The sequence below is a fragment of the Saimiri boliviensis genome, chromosome 11 (assembly GCF_048565385.1).
Source record: "Saimiri boliviensis isolate mSaiBol1 chromosome 11, mSaiBol1.pri, whole genome shotgun sequence".
NCBI classification, from domain to species: domain Eukaryota; kingdom Metazoa; phylum Chordata; class Mammalia; order Primates; family Cebidae; genus Saimiri; species Saimiri boliviensis.
In genome coordinates, this window is record NC_133459.1 from 45,540,035 (window position 1) to 45,566,321 (window position 26,287).

Below are 26,287 nucleotides of genomic sequence, written 5' to 3' on the forward strand. Positions count from 1 at the left end.
CAGGCTGGTCTATAACTTCTGATCTCAGGTGATCCACTCACCTTGGCCTTGGCTTCCCAAAGTGCTGGGATTACAGGTGTGAGCCCCTGCTCCTGGTGGCTTTTTAAATCAAGAATCAAGATTCTTTAAATCAAGAATCTTTAAATCAAGAATTTAACTCTGCAAAGAACCTCACTCCCAGCTGCTGGAGCAGGGATTGGGAAGGGAAGGGAGGTGGAGAGTGATGCATAGATATATTGGGGAGTACCAGGAAGCAAACATCTTATGCAGTGATTTAAAGTCTCTTTAATCTGCTCTTCTCACATTTAACCTTTGGCAAAGGACATTTTATTTCAAGATTTACTTCTTGTTTTTCTCTGAGCAAAAGAACATTCTATTCCTAAAATTAATTCCACCTTCTTCCTAGGCCAATTGGCCCAGATTGCAGGTGGCTGTTTAAAAATGACACATTCCCCCTTTCTGTTATGTAATTATAAAACAGTGTAATAAGAGCTATGGTGGGGGCTGGCACCAGGGACTTGGGGGCAGAGACTAGGGAGAGACTGGTTGCGAGGGTGAGCTACAGAAGGCTTCCTGGAGGAAGTGACATTTGAGCTGGGGAGAGTATTCTAGGCAGAGGTTGCCCTGGGCATGATGAGCAGCAGACGAGGGGGCATGCGGGTAGCCTTCAGGAGTCAGCTTGTGTTGGGCCTGGGGGTAAAGGGTTTGGCTTTCATCCCAAGAGTAAGAGGTATGAACCTATAGAAACTTTCTAGGCAGGGCAGTGCCCTGATCCAAACACTTTCCTCTCTCCGCTCTCTTCTACTATTTGCTCATTCCATTTTCCCCACCTGAAGTGCCCAGTGCCATTCTCTTCCTTGTGTGAGAAGAATTTGTGGCTTTGTTCAGCCTGGCACGCTCTCTCCTTCCCCTCTACTTCTGAACCCTGCATCTAACAGCACTTTCTTTACAGCTTCCCTGAGCTTGTGGGCTTCTGAATACCCTCTTCTATTTTCTACTCCCAAGCCTCTGCTCTTGCTGTTCACCAGGAATACCTTCAAACCCCTCTCTGTCTGCCTCTTACTCATTCTTTAGGTCTTGGTTTGGAGCTACCTCCCCAAATCATGTCCGAGCCCCTTGCTGAACCAAGCCTCTCTCTCTGTACTCCTACAGATGTTTCTAATCTGTGTCTTCTCTAAAGTGCCCCAGAGTAGACCCCAGCCTAACCTTTGAGCTGTAGGCCAAGCCTCAGCCCAGATCTTCCTGGGCTGGGTGGCTGATTTGCTCCCTTGGGTAAATTCCTTTGACAGAGGGAGGAAGAAAGAGGCGGTTGGTAGTGTTCTCAGGCCCTGGAGTCTTTCTGACCCAAAGCTCAAGGAACATAGACTATAATAGGATTAGTGGGCAAAAAATTAGGCAGCTACAAGAGTTTGGCTCCAGGGAGGGGATTAAAACTTCATTCTAGGTTCTTTGGGTGTAGCTCTGGTCTGAGTCAGAAGATTCGGGTTCTAACCCTGCACCAGTATTGATTTGCTATATGACCCTGGCAAGTCCCTTCCCTTATCTTGAGCCTCAATCTCCTTACCTGTGATAGATATTATCAGCATATTATAGATATTCTTATCTATATAGTGAAAGGATTGGACTAGGTGACCTGTCTCTAGAGTCTCCTCCACAAATACTCCCCGTAAGTACCATTCTGGGTCTGCTGGCAGAGATGGACTGGACTCCATTCCTATGTGGTTCTAATGCAGTGGTAAAGTGGAAAGGATGGGCTTTGTGGCTGAGATCACCCAGGTAAGTCCTGGCTGAGTTGCCTTGAGCAACTATCTTTAACCTCTTTGAGGCTCAGTTTCCCACTTTGGTAAAATGAGGATGACAATTCCTGCCTATGGAGAGTGTGTTATGATGGTTAAAATTAAAAAAAAAAAAATCAACATATCGAAATAACTTGGTGTTCCAGGCATTATTGTAGGGATTGTAATGATCAAGGGAGCACTGTGGGGGCTCTCAGGAGGGAGGGGTTCACTCTGCTTTGGGTGGAGGTGGACTGGGAAGGCTTCTTAGGCTGGGCCTGGAAGGATGAAGGGAGCCCCTGATGGAGGCTCAGACTCCCCACCACTGGCTGCTGGGCTGAGCTTTCGATCCAGGTTGCGATTGTAGCTGGCCAGGTCTCACTAACAGCTGAGCAGGCAGGCCTCCATGACAACTGTTTCAGCACTGACTGAGTGGTTAAGTTAAATATTAAAAGCTGATAGAGCCAGTGCCCTCATACAAAGGCTGGAAGGTAGCAAAAGCCCACCAAGAGTTTTGCCTAGGTCTTTCCTGGGCCTTGAAGCGTGACAAGATAACAAAGGAATTCTTAATAGGACCCGTTTAGGATTAAACAAGTTTTACTGGGGATCTGAAGGAACTCCCCAGACCTCCACAAACAAGCTATATTGGGGACTGATGGAACTCCCCAAACCTCCATGATTTAACAGGAGACATGATAAGGGTAATCAGCCTGGCACCTGGACCCATTTAGATTTTTCTTTTTTTTTTTTGAGATGGAGTCTTGATCTGTCACCCAGGCTCTAGTGCAATGGTGTGCTCTCGGCTCATCACAACCTCTGCTTCCTGGGTTCAAGCGATTCTCCTGCCTCAGCCTCCCAAGTAGCTGGGATTATAGGTGTGTGCCACCACGCCCAGCTACTTTTTGTATTTTTAAGTAGAGATGGGGTTTCACTATGTTGGTCAGGCTGGCCTCGAACCCCTGACCTGGTGATCCGCCTGCCTCAGCCTCCCAAACGGCTGGGATTATAGGCGTGAATCACCGCACCTGGCTCCCATTTAGATTAAGTAAATTTACTGAGGCTCCAGAGGAAGGTCTTCAGGACTCAGATCTCAGTTATAGATTAGAAGAAGTTAATCACTTAATTCATCTTTAGATGAATGCACACTTACACGTAGACATAGAGCTTAGAAGGTCTACAAGCTCTGGAAACCTTTGTAATTTTGAGTTGGTCTGGCGATATTTTCCTAGCCTTCTCCCTGTACCCAGTTACAGAAATAAACTCCCTTCTTTTCCAGTTCACCTGCATTTTGTTATTGGGCCATGCGAATCAGCAGCCTGACCCTTGGTTCGGTCTGGGAACCCTCTGGAGTCCTCACAGGCTCTGCCTACCTGCTAAGAGTGGCTTCTCTTTCCCTGGGTATGGCTGGCCCCCAGACCCTACTCTGCTCTGTGTCCCTTTTCTTGATTGTCCCTAGGCTTCTCCAGCTTGCCACCATTTCCTACTCACCTCTCCCACTCAGGGCAGCCTCCCTTCTTCTCAAGGCCTGTCTCTTGCCCTGAGGAGCGTCCTCAGAGCCAGTACTCACCTACCCCACTCTCCTGCCTCTGCTCCCAGGTGGAGCATCTTCAGATGCACCTGAGAGCAGAGGCAGGCGTGTGGGGTAGGTGAGGACTAGCCAGTTTCGTACCAATGTTCTCCTGTTTTCCTGCATGTTGGGACCTGGATCCACATCTTATTTCCACCTCTGTCCCGCACTCACCACCTTATTCCTTTCAGCATGTAAAAAATGCTCAGGTCTCCCCATTTTTAAAGTAGAGAAGCCTTCCCTGGGTCCTTGGTGCCCCTCAGTTACTCCCCTTCACAGCCATACTCAGAAGATTTTCTTGTTGATCCCACTGTTCACATTCCTTACCTCCCTCTCACTCCTCTATCCACTGTTTTGTAATTTCTGGCCACGGAATCATTCCTCTGACATGGTTCTGGCCCAGGTCACCAAAAGAGCCCCACTCTTCCTGCTCACTTAACAGGACCTTAAGTGAAAACAACTGCTTAATATAATTAAGCGATTTGCCAGAGCAAACACTGCTCGGAGCATAGCCCTTTATCTAAAGGTGCTCAGCTTCTATCACCAAGTCTGAGGGCCAGGCGGTGTTTCCTGACCACAAAAAGAGAGCTGTTCCTGGGGCAGGGTGGGATACTAAACAGGGAGACAAAGCTACTTAGCAAGCCTTTGCAGTTTTGAAATCCATCCTAAGCCTGAGTGCTAACTGCCTGAGCTGCCAAAGGGCAGGGGCAGGACCCACAGGCTGGTATTTCTGTAATTGGAGCTGTTAACTTGATCAGCAATTCTTGGTTGTCCTTGCTGGAGATTGGGTCATCAAGCACCATCTGGCCTGAAAGTGAGTCATGTTCCCTGAACTAGAGAGGAAGGAGCTTCTAAAGGCATTGACTTAGCTCCCACCTCCTCCCTGACCAATGGGAGCCCCAGCCCCTGCTTGCTGTGAGATAGTGGGAAGCTCACTCTCTCCTAGCTCAGAGGTGCCTCCCTGGCAGGTAGGTTGTGTAATGGCCGTGGCATGCTGAGAGTGTTTAAACTGTTAGTTCCTGTTCTCTTGTCCCTTCTGTGTCTCCAGGCAGCGCTGCATGTTGACATTTTTCTTTCACTGCACCTGATACCAAGCCCATTATATTTTTGATGAATTCCCTACAGTTGGCTGAGCACTGCCTTGTAGTCCAGGAGAAACCCGATGTAATTTCCACTAACGTGCCCAGAGCACCTTCTATTTATGCACTTGCAAATTAGATCATGGCATTTAATCTTCACGAGAACCCTGGTTGGAATGGGTGGTATGTTTTGGGAGTGGTGTGGGGAATACTTTGAGCATTTTTTGTAACAAGTGCTGTGCTTTTCTTAAGTTGTATTTCTGAGGGATGCATTGGTGGGAGGTTCTTGAAGATTACTGGGGTGGGCTGACACACTGTGATCGTATGCATTTGTAGCCCTTCTGCTGCTCTCCCCCTACTCAGCTGAGTCCGTCATTGCTCCTCACCCTCCACTCCCTTCACCAGAGGTCCTATCATCTTTCTTCTATTTTATTTTTTGCTATTTGTCCCACCTTTTCTGTATTTCTTTTTCTTGCCTTCCTTGCTTTCTTTTGGATTGATTGAATATTTTCTCAATCCATTTAATACCTACAAGTCTGAAAGTTTCAAAGTCATATTTTCAAGTGGCTCCTTTGGAGTTTTAACATGCATATCTAACATATTAAAGTCTAAAGTTAAAGTTTATTTAATTACGTACGTTAATTAAATTATTTATACTTTGTTCCCTTCTGAAAATTCAAGGACCCTTGAACACTTTAACTCTCTCCCCCAGGCCTACATATGATTATTGTTAGCTATTTTAGTTCTGTCTTTAAAAACAGTTCCACAGACATTATGATTGCTGTTTTACACGCTCAATGTTTATTTACACTTACCTATGCATTTGCCACTTTCTTCACTCACCATTGCAATTTAGACTTTCCTTCTGGGACCCATTTTCCTTTTTAATTGTATTCTTTAGACTTTTCAGTGAGGGTCTGCTGCTGACAAACCCTCCGCTTAATGTTTACTTGAAAATGTCTATTTCTTCCTTGTTCTTGAAAGATAATTTTTCTCCATATATAAATCTAGGCTGACAGTTATTTTCTTTTCGACTTTGAAGTTACTCTGCATTTTCTGGGTACACTGTTGCTTGATAAGAAAGTCACTAGTCTAATTGTTCTTCCTTTGGGTACATACAGTGGCTCATGCCTTTAATTCCAGCACTTTGGGAGGCCAGGTTTGGAGGAGTGCTTGAGCCCAGGAGTTTGAAACCAGCCTGGCAACGTAGTGGGACCTTGTCTCTACAAAAAAATAGAGAAATAAGTCAGGTATGGTCATGTGTATTTGTAGTCTCACCTATTCAGGAAGGTTGAGGTGGGAGGATCATTTCAACCTGGAAGGTCGAGGCTGCAGTGAGCTGTGATTGTACTACTGCACTCCAGCTTGGGTGACAGAGTAAGATCCTTTCTCCAGAAAAATTTGTTCTTCTTTTATTGGTGATCATTTTTTGTCTGCTGTTCTGCAGACTCACTATGATGTATTGAGATGGGGTTCTTTTTTGATTTAATTCATTTAGAATTTATCAAAAACTTGTATCTGAAGATTGTTGTCTTTTATTAGTTCTGAAAATTCTTACTTATTATTTCTTCAAATTGTCTCTTTTCCATGCACTCTCTTCACTTATTCTTGAACTCTGATCAAATGTAGATTAGACCTGTTCACTTTTTCTGCATGCTTGTTAGTCAATTTCCTGTATTCTTTTTTTAAAAGAAATCTCTGTGCTGTTATAGAACCTTTCCTCATATTTCTCTTCTAGTTTACAATTCTCCCTTTAGTTTAATCTGTTATTAAAATGAGCAATTCAATTTTTAATTTTAATTGGCATGTCTTTCATTTTTAGAAGTTGTGTTTGATTCCTTTTCAAATATGCATTGATAGTCTTTAATTTCTTGCTCCTTGCTGTTAAATAAAATTTATAGGAGGCTATTGATTTGGACTTAGCTGGTCTGGGAGGATACATAAGATGTAAAAGGGAGCAGAAGGGAGGGATGACAGCGTGAGTCAGAGTACAGAGACTGGAAGGAGCCTGGAGAAAGGGGCAGAGAAGGCAGCCTTGTTGAGCAGATGGGTTAAATCACTCCCTTGGACACATGCTTAGAGGTGAAATGGGGCTGGACTGTCAGGCAGAAAAGGCCACATTGTGTAGGAGGTTTTTCTTTGCTTTGTTTGAGAAAATATTGGCAGAGTTATTATTCTGAGGAGTAGCTAACATCTGTAGATAGACCTTAGACAACTCTATGCTGCTCTGGTGATCTGAGAACCACCCGTGGCTGTATGGGTTGCTCCCTGGTCGGGTCTCATGTTGAGAGGTAGTGGAAGGCTGAGAAAGGTTCCAACCACCAGCAGTGAAGTCAGGAGCACAGCTATAGGGCTACTGTAGAGGCAGGTGGCCTGAGGTGGGAGCAGCTGGCCTTTTACCTGAGCTATTGCAAGAGCAGCTGGAAGTCAGGCTCCTCAAGTTGTGTCCCAGAAGGTCATGCTGGGGTGCTGAATCCAAACAGAGTGGTCCATCTAAGAGGTGCAGGAGCTGAACTGAGAGGGAGAGAGGAACCAGAAAAGATGAATGTGAGGGGAGCAGGCCAGCAGGGGAGGGTGGGCTCCAGAGCACAGGCCTGCTTGGGTGAGCAAGATCTATTTAAAGAAGTAGCAATGGGATGGAGCATAGCAGGCCAAGAGGCCTAAGAAAGGTGAGGGATTTTGCAGCAGGAAGATTGGGTGGGCTATATCCTGAGCAATGATAGAACAATGGCTTTGAAAAGTAGAGATGAAGGCAAAGATCCTCTTTGACTTCCTTCCATTTTCTCTGTCCAGAATCAGGCTTTAATTTGAAATGGATCCAATTGACTTAGTAGAAAGGCTAGCAGGGTTCTGATGAGCCAGGAGGTTGCCCCAGGTCTCTGTTGTCTGCCTTGATGAGCACATGGAAGACCTGCTCAATATGTTGTCAGTAATGCAAAGCTGGAGTTGAGGGAGGAATGAGAATTAATGTGATGGGTGGGGTGACCAAATGTGGCCTCAAAGAGGTAATGAGCTTGGGAGGCTGAGTCAGAAGGATCACTTGAGCCCAGGAGTTTGAGGCTGCAGTGAGCTATGATCACATCACTGCACTCCTCCAGCCTGGGTGACAGAATGAGACCCTGTTGCTGTTAAAAATGAATAGCTGAGAAGCCAGGAAGAAGAGCTAACCCAATAGTTCAAAAATTCACCTATAGGTACTATGGGATGGAACAGACATGGTTTGTCAACAACACACATGAACAAAATTGAGGCAGGCTTAACTCAGCACAAGCCAAGGCAGAATTCAGCCAGGGACAGAATTTAAAAAGAACAATTTCTCCTTTGGTTTCTAGCCCAATGCTGTGGTCACTTAAACCCAAACCTGTGGGGACTCACACCGCGGTAGGCCTGACAATCCTGTGATCTTTCGTTGTCTGTCTCCCACCTTCCCTACCCATCTCGGTGATTACACACACAGGGCTAGGACATAATGAGCCTAGGGGTGGGTGCTGCTGATCCAGTTGGTTAATCTTTCAGAAATAACTTCAAAGCAGTGGGGAGGAGGCATATGGCTGGTGGCAGAAGCCAAAGGGTCAAGCTATTTTTCCTCCTGCTCCATCTCATTCCTCCCGTGCTTGAGACCTAGAGAGAATGGTTTGTCCACTCATGAAGTGCCTGCCTATAAGGGCAATGCCTCCCTCAAGCAGATGTGTCTTCTTCAACAAATGCAATATGGGGCAAAGCAATGTGGGTATAAATACTCTGCAAATGAGATGCCTCTGTGTGTGTGTGTGTGTGTGTGTGTGTGTGTGTGTGACATAGAGAGAGAGAGTGGAGATACCTGGAGGTGACTAAAGGGGACCCTTATATCTTCTAGGGCACTCATCAGTTGCCTGAAAGGGGAGACAGAACAAAGTTAGGTCCCCAGGCTGGTGGGCAGCTCCACAGAAGAATATCAGGTACAAAATGATCAATGAAAACCAAATTCTTCTGAGAAAGTGTCCCCTTCAGCTCCTGTGGGAAAATAGGTCTCCTATGCCCTCAACTGCCAGGTCAGAGCCTCGAGTGAGCTCTGAGGGTAACAGACTCTTTGCAAACATAGGGAACATGAGGAAAACATCTTTCCACTTCCTCCTCCTCTGCCTCTGTCTTGCCACTCAGCCTCTTCTTCACAGGATCTTACCCATCTTCATGGCTTTAATCACCGCATTGGCTGTGGCCCCTGAAGCCGACATCCCTGCTGTCCCGAGCAGCTTCCATTCTCCCTTCTTGGGATTTCTGTGCACATTGCTCTTTCTCTGGTTGGAAATAATCTTGGTGGAACCATTCGTCATGATGCCTACCCTCCCCTGGTGAAGGGGTGAGCATGTGACTCTTCCAGTGAGACCAGTCAGGTGTGTTCTTTTTGGAATATGAATTTTGAGATGGTTCTTCCTGGAAGCAGTGTCCAGATGAAACTGGCCCCTGGTTCTTCCTAACTGGAGCCCCAGAGCTCCCTTGATTCTTCATATTTCTGAACTGATACAGCTTCCAAAACTATTGCTACCCCAGGCTCCATCTGTATAAAGACTTGAGTAATGCATGTCTTCACTTGGACAACCCACAGCCACCTGGAACTCACTGGGTGCATATTGATCTTATCATCTCTCATCCCTTGACTTGCTTCTCTTCCAGCCTCCTCGCTCTCTCAGACAAGAGCACCACCATCTACTCAGGTGTTCAAGTTGACAATCCTGAAAACATCCCTGCTTCTTTCCTTTTTTTCCCCATCTTCCGCCTTGAATCAGTCATTCAAACTGACATTTCTTCTTTCTTTATATTTACTATGGACTCTCTCAAAATCCTATCTCTCCTCTCAACCACAAGCTGTGAATATCCACACCCGTTAGTATAGCTTGGATATTTGTTCCTGCACAAATCTCAGGTTGAGACGTAATCCTAATGTCGGAGGTGGGGCCTGGTGGGAGATGTCTGTGTCAGGCGGGAGGTCCCTCATGGCTTGGTACTGTCCTTGACATAGTAAGTTCTCCCAAGATCTGGTCATTTAAAAGTGGGTGGTAACTCCTTCTCCACTTTCTCTCTCTCTCTCTCTCTCTCTCTCTCTCTCTCTCTCTCTCTTTTGAGAGAGAGAGTCTCACTGTCTTCCAGGCTGGAGTGCACTGGTACAATCTCGGATCACTGCAACCTCTGCCTCCTGGGTTCAAATGATTCTCCTGCCTCAGCCTTCTGAGTAGCTGAAATTATAGACACCCACCACCATGCCTGGCTAATTTTTGTATTTTTAGTAGAGACAGGGTCTCACCATGTTGGCCAGGCTGGTCTCTAACTCCTGACCTCAGGTGATCTACCCCTCTTGGCCTCCCAGAGTGCTGGGATTACAGGTATGAGCCACTGCGCCTAGCCTCCCGCCCTTTCTCTTGCTCCTGCTTTCACTGTGTGATGTGCTTGTGCCTTCTTTGCCTTTGGCCATGAGTAAAAAGCTTCCTGAAGCTTCCCCAGAAGCCAAGCAGATGCCAGCACCATGTGTCCTGTAAAGTCTTCAGGACGATGAGCCAATAAAACCTCTTTTATTTATAAATTACCCAGTCTCGGGCGTTTATAGCAATATAAGAATGGCCTAATACACCGATCCTCAGCTCCTTTCCTCCAGCTTCAGAAAGTGAAGGGTCCCTCCTTCTGTTTAAGGCCAACTTTCCACATGTGCCATAGACTCCATCCTTCTACTTCCCCTGGGCTTGTGTCATTGTTCATCCCTTCTCTTCTCTGTTTTGTAACTTCTCTCCAGCCTGTAAGCTTGTCAGAGTCCCCCCAGCACCTGCCAAATCCTGAGAACACTCTCACCTGACCCCACCTCCCTTCCAGATACCACTCACATCTCTGCCCCCACTTATCTATAGGTCTTGAAAGAGTTGTCTATATACCCTGACTTCCTGTCTGTACCAACATCATGTACTCAGCCTTCTGCCTCCATCTCCACTGACACGTTGCTTTCCAAGGTCACCAGTGACTTCCTAAATCCCAAATCCTAGGGATACTTTTCATCCCTGAAGATTCCTTGGTGGCTCTTCACCCAGTGTTCTTCTTCACTTCCTCTTTTATTCAACTAGTATTTATTAAGTGCTGGGGAGATAGCAGTGGGAGAAGACAGTCATAATCCCTCTCCTCATGAGCTTAAATTCTAGTTAGGGATACAGGCATTGAACAAGCAAGTGAAAATAATTGCTGAGAGTTCTGAAAAATAAGTGCCAGTTCCTGCAAAAGTATAGAAAACAGCTGAACTCAGCTTTAAAAAAAATTTTTCTCCTCAGGAATTCACAGAAAGTTTCCTGGAGGAAGTAATGTTTAAAGTGATAGATAACTAAGACTTTTCAAAGAGAGGGGAAAGAGGATTTCTGGCTGCGGGAGGAACATGTGGGAAAGTTTGAAGGCAAGAAGGAGCACTGTGCTCTGGAAGACCTGAGTTGGAGGCAGTAGCAAGGGAGGATAGAGGGAGAGGATGGGCTGGTGGGGGGAGCAGTTGCTGGATTGAGCAGTTCCATGAGGGTTGAGTTAAGGACCTCTCCTTTGGCTGAAAGATAAGGAAAGCCATAGAAAAGGCTTAAGTAGAGGAGCCATGTGGTCAAATCTGCATTCTGGAAATACTACTGTTTGTAGCATGGGGTATGCATTTGATGGAAGCCAGAGTGGATTTGGGAGGACTGGTTAGGAGACCATTGCAGTTCATGTAAATATGATTGTGGGGTTCATTTAGGCAGTGGCAGTGGGATGGAAAGATATGGGCGGATTTGAGACCTCTTTGGAAAGTGCAGTCTGCTGAACATTCTGACAGATTATATTCCAAATTCTACTCCAAGAACAGAGTGGATAGTGGGGCCGTTCACTGAGATGTGGTACTCAGGTAGGGAACAGTTTCGGTTGGGGTAAGAACATTGAGTTTGCAGTGCCTGGCACACAGCTGAGTGGGGATGTTAAGCCTAGATGTAGATATACAAAGTTTAGAGGAGTGGTCTGGGTAGGAAATATATACACTTGGAATTGTTAGCATACAGGTGGGAATGGGGAATTGGTTCCAGAGAGAATGCAGAGGAAGAGGGCAGGAGGCCTGAGACAGAACCCTGCGGCTACCAACATTTAATGATCTGGTGCAGGGTGTAGTACTCAGCCTCTGAGATGGCCCTTAATGTCTCTGCCTCCTGTAATTTATGTCCTTGTGTAGCTCCTGCCACATTGTACCAGGCTGCATCTATGTGATTAATAGAATATGGCAGAAGTGATGAGATGTCACATGTGAGACAAATTGAGACAGATGATAAAAGACATGATGGCTTCTTTTTTTGGTTGCTCTCTATTGTTCTTTCTTTCTCTCTCCTTCCTTTCTTCCTTCCTCCCTCCCTCCCTCCCTCCTTCCTTCCCTTCTTTCTGTCTGTCTGTCTGTCTTTCTTTCTTTCTTTCTTTCTTTCTTTCTTTCTTTCTTTCTTTCTTTCTTTCTTTCCTTCTTTATCTCTCTCTCTCTCTCTCTCCCTCCCTCTGTCTCTCTCTCTCTCTCTCTCTCCTTCCTTTCTTTCTTCCTTCCTTCCTTCCTTGAGACAAGGGTCTCACTCTGTTGTTGTCCAGGCTTGAGTGCTGTGGTGCAATCATGGTTTACTGCATTCCTGACCTCCCAGGCTTAAGCAGTTCTCTCACCTTTGCCTCTCAAGTAGCTAGGACCACAGGCATGTACCACTACACCTGACTTAAAAAATTTTTTTTTTATAGAGGCAGGGTCTCATTATGTTGTCCAGGCTGTTCTCAACTCCTAGGCTCAAGTATCTGCCTGCCTTCGCCTCCCAAAATTCTGGGATTGCAGGCATGAGCACTGTGTCCCACCTCTTCTGTGCTTTCTCTCTTTCTCAAATCACTTGCTGTGGCAGAAGCCAGTTGCTACATTGTGAGCAGCCCCAGGGAGGGAACCCCATGTTGAGGAACTGAAGCCACATATCACCAGCCCTTTCAAGTGACAGCTACCTGAATAACATCCTTATTAGAAACCCTGAGCCAGAACTATTCACATAACTGCTCCTCAGCTCCTGACTCTCAGAAATTTTATGAGATAATAATTGTTGTTTTTAGTTGTTAAGTTTTGGGATGGTTCGTTGTATAATAATAGATAACAAATACAGACAAGGAGCCAGTAAGGGGACTGAGAAGGAACAACCACCAGGCACTTTTGGATGGAGAGGCTGTGTGATGATTCATTTTATCTGTTAACTTGACTGGGCTATGGGGTGCCCAGATATTTGGTCAAACATCATTCTGAGTGTGTTTGTGAGGATGTTTCTAGATAAGATTATCATTTGGATCCATAGACTGGGCAAAGCCAATTGCCTTCCCAAATGTGGGTGAGTCTCATCTAATCAGTTGAAGTCCTGAATAGAACAAAAGGGCTGAATAAAAGGGAACTCCTTCTTCCTGACTGCCTTCTAGTGGGGACATAACTTTTTTCATGTCTTAGGTCTTGAGCTTACTGGCTTGCACTGAACTTACACTGTCACCTCTCCTGGTTCTCAGTCCTTTGGACTGGGACTGGGACTGTATCACTGGCTTTCTTGGGACTCCAACTTGCTGATGGCAGATCCTGGCACCTGTCAATCTCCACAATCCATGTGAATAAATTCCTTAAAATAAAGCTTCCTCGCTCTCTATATTCATCCTGTTAGTGCTGTTTCTCTGGAGAATCCCAACAAATACAAGCTGCTTCTCCCCCATTACAGCTGGGTAACATGGATAGTGCTGGAAAAAAGGATAAAGCTAATCAAGGGTGGCCAGCCACTGTGACCATCCCTGCCAGACTGTCTGCTGTGACATCCTCCTGACAGCTTTGTGAAGGCAGCCACGTGAGCTCCTGCTGGCTCTTGGCTTCCCCACTGTCCTTTCCTCTCCATTGCCTTGTTGGAGCCGGAGTTTGCTTTTCCCTTTGACTCCAGGTTGTCCCCTTTGGGTGGACATAGAGAATTAGAGCAGGCCCTGGGGTTTTCCCCTAAGACCTTGTCTTTTGGCCACAGAGCTCAGGACCCTCTGGCTACTGCCATTTGCCAGGGACTCCATCCCATGAGGTTTGGCTTCCCAGTTTGGGCTCCATCACTAGAATAGCTCAGGTGTCTCTCCGTTCTCTGTGTAATTTTCCACTGGGGCTTCCAGCTCTGCTAGTGGACTTTCAGCCTCAATGAATGCACAAACCTAGAGAATAGTTCTCTTCCCAGCTCTTTCAGTGACTTGCTAGCAAAGTCCCTTTCCTCTCTAGGACTTACCCATAGACTGAAAGACTTATTACTAAGGTTCTCAGCTCTGAGCTCTGTAATTCCGATGGTAAGAAACTGCTTAACTGACCATAGGCTGAAGAGCTGAGGGGTGAGGATGGGGACATTGTCCTGCATGCACCTGGAGACAGAGCAAGTTTGAGAGAGAGAGATCTCAGATTCTCAAGGAGGCTTCAGGGGCTTCATGGCAGAGAGAGCTGTCTTCACTCCACAATGCGGTACTTGGCAACTCTGGGCAGCAGTCTCACCCTACTACCAAACTGGAAGCTTCTCTGATGCTGGAGGCTGTGGGATACTGGGAGTTGCTGAGATGGCAGTTGTGGATCGGCTGGGAGGCAGGATTCTGAGCTCTCCTTCTAGCTCTGCCCAGGATGCTCTGGGCCATGTCAGCCAGAGAAAGTGGTTCTCAGCCTGGGGCCCCTAAGCTGGGAATGGGGTCTTCTAGCAATTTCCATTCAAAAGGCAAAAGGCACTGCTTACTTTCTGTCTCCTTTTAATATCCCAGTGAGATGGCCAGATTTCCTAACTCCCCAGTCTCTGAGAGTGCCCTCTGCTTCTCCCTGGGCCACCTGCTAGTGTGATAATCTCAGGACATCTCCAGGAGCTTGCTAGAGTCCAAAGACCATTCTGGTTGTGTTTAACTTGGATGGGTCCCCGTGAGCCAGAGGGACACCATAACAGCCACCAGAAACTCAAGAGACCACTTTTTCATGGGCACTGCTACCACTGCTATAACTTGTCATTGAGTCATGCCCCATCTGAGGCTGCTCCAAGCCCTGCCATAAAGCTACTGCACACATCGCCCCTACCAAGGTGGTGTTTTAGATCTAACATTTAAATTATGACACAAGATGTCAAACAAACTGAAAATACAGAAAATAATTTAACAGAAACCTGTGAACCTATCTTCTAGATTTAACATTTGTGAATATTTTGCCCTGTTTGTCTCAGATGTCCCTTTCTCTCTTTTAAAAGCAGTTAAACTAGATACGGCTAAAGCCCTATCTGATCATCCTTCTTCACTCTTTCTCTCCACAAAAGTCTAACCTGAAATTAACATGTATTGTTTTCATGCATGTTTTAATATTTTTTCTACGTGTGTGTGTAATGCATGCTGTTGTTTTTGTATTTTAAAAATTTATGTAAATGTTTATGTGCTTTTGCTACTTCCTTCCCTACCCTCCACCCACTGACCTTTGTTTTTGAGATGTATTCATACTGGGATATGTAAGCTGGTTGATTCATTTTAACTACCATATGGCATGCCATTGCAGGGATTATTCAGTTTACCTATCAATTTTCCTACTGAGGGGAAGTTGGGATATTTCTACTTTTTTTTTTTTTTAACCATTGCAGGCACAGCTATAAGGAACACTTTTCAATGGTCTCTGGGTGTAAGTAAGGGAATTGGGTATGTGGCTAGAAGAAGAATCACTGGGTGGTGTGGTTTGTGCTTCTGCAACTTTACCAAGCATGGCTGTAGTGCTGTTCAGCTTACACTCCTCCTAGAAATATGTGAGAGTTCCTTTTTCTCTATATCCTCAACACTTGGCATTGTCAAACTTGAAGATGTTTGCTAATTTGCTGGATGTGAAATGAATGTTAATTTTGGATTAGCTTTTCATTTCTCTAATTTCTAGTGAGGTTAAACATTTCCCCATGTTTTTGGCCATTGATATTTCTTTTAGAAATTGCCTTTTCATATCTTTTGACCATTTTTAAGTTGATATGTTTGTCTTTTGCTTATTTGTAAATCTTTATATATTTTGAATGCTCATATTCTTTGTAAATATCTGTTTCAGTCTGTGACTTGTCTTTCAATTTTGCTTGTATACCTTTTACCATATACAAATTTCAAACTTTAATGTGGTGAAATGTATCAATTTTTTCTGATCAGATATATCAATTTGTCTCTTATGGTTTAAAAGTTTTAAAACTTTAACAAAATTTGATGTTTAGGTCTTTAATCCATTTGGAATTTTTGAGTTTGATATGAGATAGAGATCTAATTTTCCTCATTTACATGTGGACAGTCAGCAGTCACAGCATCATCTATTAACACTTAATTTATTCACATTGATTTGTAATGATACTTTTGTCTTATATGAAGTTTTAATATATTAGTCTTTCTGTTTCCTTGTGACATTACCACACTTTTAAGTATTATTATAGCTTTGAAAAGTCTTGATATCCCTATGAAAGCAAGTTCACTCTTACTCTTTTCCAAATTCTTCTGGCTGTACTTAGCCCTTTATTCTTCCACATGAATTTTAGGACCAGCTCAGTAAGTTCTACAAAAATTTCTGTTGGTATTTTGTTTGGAATGGCATTGAAGTTATGGATTACTTCAGGAAGAAGTGCCATCTTCTCACATGGATTTGGTATATTTCTCCATGTATTAACCTCTCTATACCTTAGTGACTGGTGAGATGGGGAGGAAATTCCTTTCTTTAACAAGCTCACAGGGTTTTGTGAGGATCTGTGGAGAAAATGTTTTCCAAAGTCTGTAGTTCTGCACATTGTTGTAGACTTGGCATTTTATTAAGACCAATGAATTTCTGGTCCCTATCTCCCAGAAATTATAAATCATTAGAAACAGTCCATCCCTTTTGCTAACAAGTTTTTCTTGCTTTTTTATTTTCCTCTTAATTCAATTCAATAAGCACTTACTGACTCAACTATGGATGAACTAACTGGTGGCCAGCCATCTCAGTATGCCCAAGACTTTGCTGATTTTACTTCTGAAAGTTTCTGTGTCCTGGGAAATTCTTAGTTCCAAGCACATTGGGGTGGTTAGCTCCCGGGTTCTGTGCTAAGCCATGGGCCACTAGAGAGATGAATTAGAGGAGCCCTGCCTTTGAGGAGTGGGAGGGGTCTTAGAGAGCTTTGGGAGGTAGGATTGGAGGATGAGGGGAGGAGAGCTTGTGGACAAACGCACTTTTGTATAACAGACTAAATACAGGAAGGGAATCACAAACAGCCAAGCACAGCAGTGTGGGTGTAGGGATGAACTCAGAGGACTTCCTGGAGGAAGGGCATTGGTTATGAAAAGCACAGAATTTGGTAGGCAAAGATTGGGGCTTAGAAGAGAGAAAAAGTTGATTTTGCTTCTCTCTCAGCTGCTTTCATTCTCCCACCTACGATTTTGTGCTAACTCTGCTCTCTGTCTCAGATGTAAGATATCATTAAGATGCAATGTCTTAGCATGAGATGGGACCTTGTCCAACCCTCCTATTGAACAAATGGGCAGACTGAGGATCTGAGAAGGAACCTACTTGCCCAGGATCACACAGTGAGTCCATGGCAGAGGTTGGCCTGGATTTAGCTTTCCAGCCTGATATACTGCCTAGCACACCCAAACTGGTTGTTCCAGGAGGCTTGTCTTATCCCCTTAGCCAAAGGCTCTCAGGCTGCTCTGGAAACAGAAGCCTGGCTTGCCCTACTGGGATCGTACTTGAATGGAACATAGCCAGCTTCCAGGCCTCCTGATTCTCTTTGCCCTGTCCACATTCTACAGGCCTCTGCCTCCACTTCACACACACTCAGGCTCAAGTACCAGCCAGGGGCAGCTGGGATTACTCTGAAGCAAGTCTATCTCGTGGGATAAGCCGTTCTGGAAGCAAGAAAGCCCTAGAATCCATGTTAGAGGCTGCCTTACTCATTCTCCTTTTACTGATCACCTACTCACCCCAAAACATCTGCATGCGAGAATATTAAACTGAAATGTGCTGAGCTGTCAACGTGGGAGCTAGGTGCTTTGCACACATTATCTCATTTAACTCTCCAAGCAACCTTATGAGGTAGAGGTGATGATAACCTCTGTTCTACAGATTAACAGATTTAGAGAGGTTAAGAAACTTGCTCAGGGTTGGATTTGCATCTCAGGTCAGTCAGAAAGCCAAGCTGAAGCTCTTAACTGAAGCTTGTGACCATCCCAGGCAGCTAGTGTGCGTGATGAGGAGGTAGTGGGGCCAGGCATAGCTTCGATGATAAGTGGCCTGAATGCCAAGCTAAAGGTTTAGCTTTTTCTTGGCCATCCCAGCCAAACCCCTGAAGGCAGAAATGATTAAATTTTATACGGAAGATGTCAAATGGGGTGGAATTAGCGCACAAAAGGTACTCTCTAAAAGTCCATAGACTGATGCCCACCCTCCTAGGGAACATGCCTTCCCACCTGGATTTCTCCAGAGGGAAGCAGAACCCTCTCTGCCATGGGTCAGACTGCCAATGGATCTATCTCTCTCCCAGGGGAAGCCACTCAGGAAAAGTGCTGAGTCATCATCCTTAGTGAGAGATGGAAGGGAAAAGGAGAAAAGAAGAGAGGGAGGAAGAGATGGGGAGGGAGAGAGACAAGGAAATAGGTCCTATTGTAATGCCAGATGGAGCTTTCTCTGATGTGCCAAACACACACCTTTCCCCAACCGGTTCTGAAGCAATTGAGAAATATTCATATCTCTTGTCTTGGTATCTGGAAACTGGGTATTTACATGGTTAATTCCAAGCTTCATGATTCTGCAGGACCAGGTTACAAGAGCTACCCATTGACTCAGGGTCCAGTGTACTATGAGTGCAGTAAAATGGGGTTAGAACATATATTAGGCATCAACATGTAAACCCTGCCCTCTGTCTTCTGACCCTTGTCACCTCGGCACCCTTGACCCACAGTCACTTGACCATATGCCTTCACTTTGATTCCCCAAAAAGCAGAGCTTGAGAGAAAGACTTGTTTGCCTGTAGTGATCCCAGGGAATAGGAGTGAGGGGCTTAGGAGGAGCCCACAGGGAAAGCTGTTACTGCTGGAGACAACCAGGCTCAGTCATGCTAGGGACCCTCTGAGGAACTGTGTAGAATGTACCTCAGAACTGCCTACCTGAGGTATGGAAGAGAAGAGTGTTTATCTATTCCCTCTTCTCCTATTTTCCTCTGGTCAGAAGTTGCCTGGTCAGGGGTCGCAGGTGTGTTAACTCCCCAGCTACACCACGTGTATGGGATTCCACCTCTGCTGGAATGGCTGAGCACGCTCCTACTTGGCAGCAGGAGGAAAGTCCAAGGCAGAAAGCAAGAGAGATGAAGTGAGGTGAGGCGCAGATGGGCTACACCTGCCTGCAGCTGGCTACTACAGCAATGGTCAGAGCAAAAAGGTGGGCTGAGGGGTGTGCAATGGAGCATAAAGTTTTCCAGTATTGACACATCATAGTGCACACTGGAGGGCACTTCCCAGATGCCATCTGATTCACTGACATGGGACAAGCTGAGGCACTAAAAGCAACAGGGTCTTACCTTAGGTCACTTAGTGAACCACAGGCAGACTCAAGACCAGAACCCACAGTTTCTGATGCCCATCCAAAGGTCTTTATTTTTCTGGTCTTACACAGGAGTGCTCTCCCCAGGAACACAGTCCACTGGTAGGCAAGGGAATGCCTGTATTTTGGACTAGGCTCCTGGGAATATGGGGAAGAATCTTTTTTGTTGTTGTTGTTGGCAGAACATTGTCAGAATGGGAGCTCCTTGTCTCTCTTGTGTGTTAATTTATTTCAAGTACCTCAATAAATAGCAGTACTTATTTTATAGGCAATAGTAGGTGCTTGGTAAATATGTGTTGACGAATGAATGAGTTTGAAAACTGATAGTAGAAAAGTGGTGGTTTCTCTTCTCATATGCAGATGAAAGAAATCTCTTTGATGTTTATCTTTCAAGCACTGGCCCATCTTTGTTCACTTTGAGTCAGACAGGCTGTTTTCTCTGTTCTGCGGTGCAGGTCTCTCTCTGTCCTTTCTCCTTCCATTTGCTAAGACTGTACCCCTCCTTCCCAGGAATGCATCCTGTACTCATTTCCTGCAGAGAGTGTCACAGCCACAGCTTGCAGTTTCACATGGAATCTAAAGCATCTCACCATCCTGGGCAGAGGAGCTGGGAGTGTTATCCATGGGAGGGCAGGGATTCTGAGTAACATCCTCTCCATTGTGCTGCCTCTGTAGTTGTCCTTGTGGCAGAGCTATCCTTGGGGTGGATTGGAGCACTTTGGAAGATGACCCCCATGCTCTCCGGAGCCTCGATTCAGGACAAAGCCTGTAAAATGACTGACTTCTATCCAGCCCAGCTGCTTCACATTCCTCACTGCCCTCCTGCCCTTCCCATCTCCACACTCCACCCTTTTCCTCTGATACTTTCACGACAAAAGTACTCAGCCAAAACTGGTTGGGATTGCTCACAAACAAATACAACCTAGAAGGAAGGAGCTGGACACACTGCAAAGATCAAGAAATCTCAGATGCCACGAGAGGGAGCCACCTGCCTTCTTCCCCACACCCACGTTGGGCACTAACTGTAGCACTGAAACTATATCTCACATGGTGCACAGTTTTGTAACATGCATTGAACACTGCCAAGACCACAGGATCCTTGCAACAACTATGTGAAGAAGGCCGTGTGAGTAGGAGAGACAGGTTGTGGGCCAACGCAGAGGACAGGGATGTGTCAAAGGCACCAGGTGATTCAAATATGCAGCCAAGATCAAGGATACACCCTGGGCACATCTTTTCTTCCTCTGAATATTACCTGGCTTTGTCTCCTCTGTCAAGAATTCACACTTAGTTTGCCTGACATCCCTGGAACCTTTCCTCACCATCTTGTCCCCATCTCTGGTTATAATAGTCAATCTCTTCAACATTCATTCAACAAACTGTGAAAGGAAAATATATCTTGGGGCCCCCAAATCACTAAGCTAAAGGGAAAAGTCAAGCTGGGAACTACTTAGGGGAAACCTGCCTCCCATTCTATTCAAAATCATCTCTCTGCTCACTGAGATAAATGCATATCTGATTGCCTCCTTTGGAAAGGCTAATCAGAAACTCCAAAGAACTCCACCATTTGTCTCTTATCTACCTATGACATGGAAGCTCCCTCCCCACTTTGAATTGTCCCTCCTTTGGCCTTTGCTTCGAGTTGTCCTGCCCTTCCAGACTGAACCAATGTTTGTCCTACATATGTTGATTGATGTCTCATGTCTCCCTAAAATGTGTAAAATCAAGCTGTGCCCTGATCACCTTGGGCACATGCCATCAGGACCCCTGAGGCTGTGTCACAGGCACCTGTCTCAACGTTGGCAAAATAAACTTTCTAAATTCTAAGACCTGCCTCAAATATTCAGGGTTCACATTTTGGTAACCATGGAGGGATTCTGAGTGGAATTGTCCCTGACCTTTGACAAATCTCTCATAGGTGCATGGTACCAGCATGAGCTAACTTTATGGCTCAAACCAACAAGACAATTTGCTGAGGTCTGGGAGCAGCTCCTCCAGAGAATCCCTGATCTCCTAAAATTTGATCCAGATCTAAAGTTTACTTTGCTGTACCACTTCCCCCCGCTCCCCCCTTTTTTTTTGGAGTTTTACTTGCTTCCAACAAGGAAAGCAAGATTTCCTGCTTCCATGACGATGGAAGGCAGGTAACTCCTTTATGGAGTTTGAGCTTGCTCCCAGCAGAGATGTTGAGTTTGATTTTTTCTTCCTGCTTCTAGAATGGTAGAAAGCAATCTTCAGCCTGAGACCCATCTCCAGGTAAGTAGCTGAATTGGGGTTTTGCCTTGGCTAAAGTTTAACAACCAGCTGGTCTTAATTTCTCCTTACTATTAGAGCACTCAGTGATCATACTGTTGGATTTTCTTTTTGTTATTTGTTCTAGTCTTTCTTCCATCAGATTTGACCAATGCTACCTGACTTGGTGAAATACAAGTGAGAATTCCAAATTTTGTGTAACAAAGCCTCTCTAATTTGGCTAAAATTCCTCACAGCTGCAAAAGAGGGGAAAAAACACAACTCCCCCTAAAAAAACCATGCACTTGGTTTTTGTGTTTGCTTCTTGTGTTAAAAAACAAATATTCTTTCACTTACTTCCACCCTATACCTCCTTCCCCCTTTTGCCATCTGCAGTACCAAAAAAAAAAAAAAAAAATCTAGACAAGGCTTCTAATGAGTTGAACCCCTTGAAGAATTCAGAACAAAGGTGCCACTCACCTTTTTGGGGATATTCTGTTTTCTTTGTAGAGTTTCCAAGTCATGGGCAGATTATTTTTAGGTCAAAAACTCTATTTTCCTGTATGGTACAACCTAACCTCTTTGGCTTTGGGAGTACCAGAGATTACCTTGTACATTCAGGAAATGCTTATAAGGGTTGATCACCTGGTGTTTTGAACCCTCTCAGAGATCACAGACATCTAGAGGGAGAAACTGAGAAGGTTAAGATGTTGGAAACAACTCAGTGGTGACAACCTGCGAAGTCCCACCCACAAGCAACACACATCATTCTATCACACAAAAACCCTTGGCCACAGCTCAGTTCCTCCTTTTAAGAAAAAATGTGGGAAACAAATAATCTAAGAATGTGGAGGAAACAAGGAGAATGAACCCTCGTAAGTATTCTGTAGGTTTTGTTTTTTTTTTTTAATTGTAATTTAGGTTCCGGGGTACATGTGCAGATAATGCAGGATTGTTGCATAGGTACATACGTGGCAAGGTGGTTTGCTGCCTTCATCCCCAGATCACCTATATCTTGTATTTCTCCCCCATTATCCCTCCCCACCCTCCCCACCCCTGCTGTCCCTCTGCTAGCCCCTCCCACTGACTGCAGTGTGTGATGCTCCCTTCCCTGTGTCCACGTGTTGTAATTGTTCAACACCTGCCTATGAGTGATAACATATGGTGTTTGGTTTTCTGTTCTGGTGTCAGTTTGCTGAGAATGATGGTTTCCAGATTCATCCATGTCCCTATGAATGACATGAACTCATTGTTTTTTATGGCTGTGTAGTATTCCATGGTGTATATGTGCCACATTTTCTTTATCCAGTCTATTGATGATGGACATTTGGGTTGGTTCCAGGTCTTTGTTGTTGTAAAAAGTGCCACAATGAACATATGTGTGCATGTGTCTTTATAATGGAACAACTTATAATTCTTTGGGTATATACCCAGTAATGAAATTGCTGAGTCAAATGGTATTTCTATTTCTAGGTCCTTGAGGAATCGCCACACTGTCTTCCACAATGATTGAATTAATTTACACTCCCACCAACAGCGTAAAAGTGTTCCTATTTCTTTACATCCTCTCCAGCATCTGTTGTCTCCAGAATTTTAATGATTGCCATTCTAACTGGTGTGAGATGGTATCTCAATGTGGTTTTGATTTGCATTTCTCTAATGACCAGTGATGATGAGCATTTTTTCATATGTTTGTTGGCCTCATGTATGTCTTCTTTTGTAAAGTGTCTGTTCATGTCCTTTGCCCACTTTTGAATGGGGTTGTTTGTTTGTTTCTTGTAAGTCTGTTTTAGTTCTTTGTAGATTCTGGATATTAGCCCTTTGTCAGATGGGTAGACTGCAAAAATTTTTTCCCATTCTGTTGGTTGCTGGTTCACTCTAATGATTGTTTCCTTTGCTGTACAGAAGCTCTGGAGTTTAATTAGATCCCATTTGCCTATTTTGGCTTTTGTTGCCATTGATTTTGGCATCTTAGCCGTGACATCCTTGCCTATGCCTCTGTCCTGAATGGTATTGCTTAGGTTTTCTTCTAGGGTTTTTATGGTGTTAGGCCTTATGTTTAGATCTTTAATCCATCCGGAGTTAATTTTAGTGTAAGGTATCAGGAAGGGGTCCAGTTTCTGCTTTCTGTACATGGCTAGCCAGTTTTCCCAACACCATTTATTAAACAGGTAATCCTTTCCCCATTGCTTGTTTTTGTCAGGTTTGTCAAAGATCAGATGATTGTAGATGTGTGGTGTTGCTTCTGAGGCCTCTGTTCTGTTCCATTGGTTTGTGTCTCTGTTTTGGTATCAGTACCATGCTGTTTTGATTCCTGTGGCCTTGTAGTATAGTTTGAAGTCAGGCAGCTTGATGCCTCCAGCTTTGTTCTTTTTGCTTTGGATTGTTTTGGCTATGCGGGCTCTCTTTTGGTTCCATATGAAGTTTGAAGTGGTTTTTTCCAGTTCTGTGAAGAAGGTCATTGGTAGCTTGAGGGGGATAGTGTTGAATCTCTAAATTACTTTGGGTAGTATGGCCATTTTCACGATATTGATTCTTCCCAATCATGAGCATGGGATGTTTTTCCATCTGTTTTTGTCCTCTCTTATTTCCTTGAGCAGTGGTTTGTAGTTCTCCTTGAAGAGGTCCTTCACATCCTTTGTTAGTTGTATTCCGAGGTATTTTATTCTCTTTGTAGCAATTATGAATGGAAGTTCACTCATGATTTGACTCTCTGTTAATCATAAATAGCTCTTATTATTTTGAAATACATTCCATTGATACCTAGTTTATTGAGAGTTTTTAGCATAAAGGGCTGTTGAATTTTGTTGAAGGCCTTCTCTGCATCTATTGAGATGATCATGTGGTTTTTGTCTTTGGTTCTGTTTATGTGATGGATTACGTTTATACATTTGCATATGTTGAATGAGCCTTGTATCCCAGGGATGAAGCCGACTTGATCATAATGGATAAGCTTTTTTATGTGCTGTTGGATTCAGTTTGCCAGTATTTTATTGAAGATTTTTGCACCAATGTTTCTCATGGATATTGGCCTGAAGTTTTTTTTTTTCAATTGCGTCTACTAGGTTTTGGTATCAGGATGATGTTGGTCTCATAAAATGAGTTAGGGAGGTTTTCCTCTTTTTGTATTGTTTGGAATAGTTTCAGAAGGAATGGTACCAGCTCCTCTTTGTATGTCTTGTAGAATTCAGCTGTGAACCCGTCTGGTCCTGGACTTTTTTTTGGTTGGTAGGCTATTAATTGCTTCTTCAACCTCAGACCCTGTTATTGGTCTATGCAGGGATTCAGCTTCTTCCCGGGTTAGTCTTGGGAGGATGTAAGTGTCCAGGAATTTATCCATTTATTCTAGATTTTCTGGTTATTTGTGTAGACATTTTTATAGTATTCTCTAATGGTAGTTTGTACTTCTGTGGGATTGGTGATGATATTGCCTTTAACATTTTTTACTGAATCTCTTTATTTTTCTCTCTTTTGTTCTTTATTAGTCTGGCCAGTAGTCTATTTATCTTCATGATCTTTTCAAAAATCCAGCTCCTCGATTAATTTATTTTTTGAAGGGTTTTTGTGTCTCTATCTCCTTCAGTTCTGCTCTGATCTTGGTTATTTCTTGTCTTCTGCTAGCTTTTGAATTTGTTTGATCTTGCTCCTCTAGTTCTTTCAATTGAGATGTTAGGGTGTTGATTTTAGATCTTTCCACATTTCTCTTGTGGGCATTTAGTGCTCTAAGTTTTCCTGTACACACTGCTTTAAATGTGTCCCAGAGATTCTGGTGCATTTTGTCTTCATTCTGATTGTTTTCAAAGTACACCTTTATTTCTACCTTCATTTCATTATTTATCCAGTAGTAATTCGGGTTTCCATATAGTTGTGTGGTTTTGAGTGAGTTGCTTAATCCTGAGTTCTAATTTGATTGTGCTGTGGTCTGACAGACTGTTTGTTATGATATCTTTTCTTTTGCATTTCTGAGGAGTCTTTTACTTCTAATTATGTGGTCAATTTTAGAATAAGTGTGATGTGGTGCTGAGAAGAATGTATATTCTGTGGATTTGGGGTGGAGAGTTCTGTAGATGCCTATTAGGTCTGCTTGGTCTAGATCTGAGTTCAAGTCCTGGATATTCTTGTTAATTTTCTGTCTCATTATCTGTCTAATATTGACAGTGGGGTGTTAAAGTCTCTCACTATTATTGTATGGGAATCTAAGTCTCTTTATAGGTCATTAAAAACTTGGTTTATGTATCTGGGTGCTCCTTCACTGGGTTCATATATATTTAGGATAGTTAGCTCTTCTTGTTGCATTGATCTTTTTACCAGTATGTAATGCTCTTCTTTGTCTCTTTTGATCTTTGTTGGTTTAAAATCTGTTGTATCAGAGTCTAGGATTGTGACCCCTGCTTTTTTTTTTCTTTCTTCTTCTTCTTCTTCTTTTTTTTTTTTGCTTTCCATTTTCTTGCTAAATCTTTGTCTCTTTATTTTGAGCCTATGTGTGTCTTTGCACATGAGATGGGTCTCCTGAATATGGCACACTGATGGGTCTTGACTCTTTCTTTTAGGGCGGGGGGTCTTGACTCTTTATCCAATTTGCCAGTCTGTGTCTTTTAATTTGGGCACATAGTCCATTTACATTTAAGGTTAATATTGTTATGTGTGAATCTGATCTTGCCATTTTGATGCTAGCTGGTTGTTTTGCCCATTTGTTGATGCAGTTTCTCATAGTGTTGACGGTCTTTACAATTTGGCATGTTTTTGCAGTGGCTGGTACAGTAGTTGTTCCTTTTCATGTTTAGTGCTTTTTTCAGGAGCTCTTGTAAGGTCGAAATCTCTCAGCATTTCCTTGTCCATAAAGGATTTTATTTCTCCTTCCCTTATGAAGCTTAGTTTGGCTGGATATGAAATTCTGGGTTGAAAATTCTTTTCTTTAAGGATGTTGAATATTGGCCCCCACTCTTTTCTGGCTTGTAGGGTTTCTGCAGAGAGATCAGAATTATTTTCTTAATCCTGAGTTTTAATTTGATTTCACTGTGGCAGAGAGAATGTTTGTTATGATTTCCATTCTTTT

General features: G+C 44.0%; 1 protein-coding gene across 1 annotated transcript in view; it reads left to right on the forward strand.

Moving 5' to 3' along the window:
- Nucleotides 1-4,193: 4,193 nt before the first annotated feature.
- The window catches only part of CYP4X1 (cytochrome P450 family 4 subfamily X member 1), a 125,887-nt gene continuing 103,793 nt past the window's right edge, over nucleotides 4,194-26,287 (forward strand). Inside the window, exons 1-2 of the mRNA XM_039474068.2 lie at nucleotides 4,194-4,310; nucleotides 21,216-21,255. Of these exons, the coding sequence (XP_039330002.1) occupies nucleotides 21,217-21,255 (39 nt within the window). The 5' untranslated portion in view covers nucleotides 4,194-4,310; nucleotide 21,216. The remainder of the gene's footprint in view (nucleotides 4,311-21,215; nucleotides 21,256-26,287) is intronic.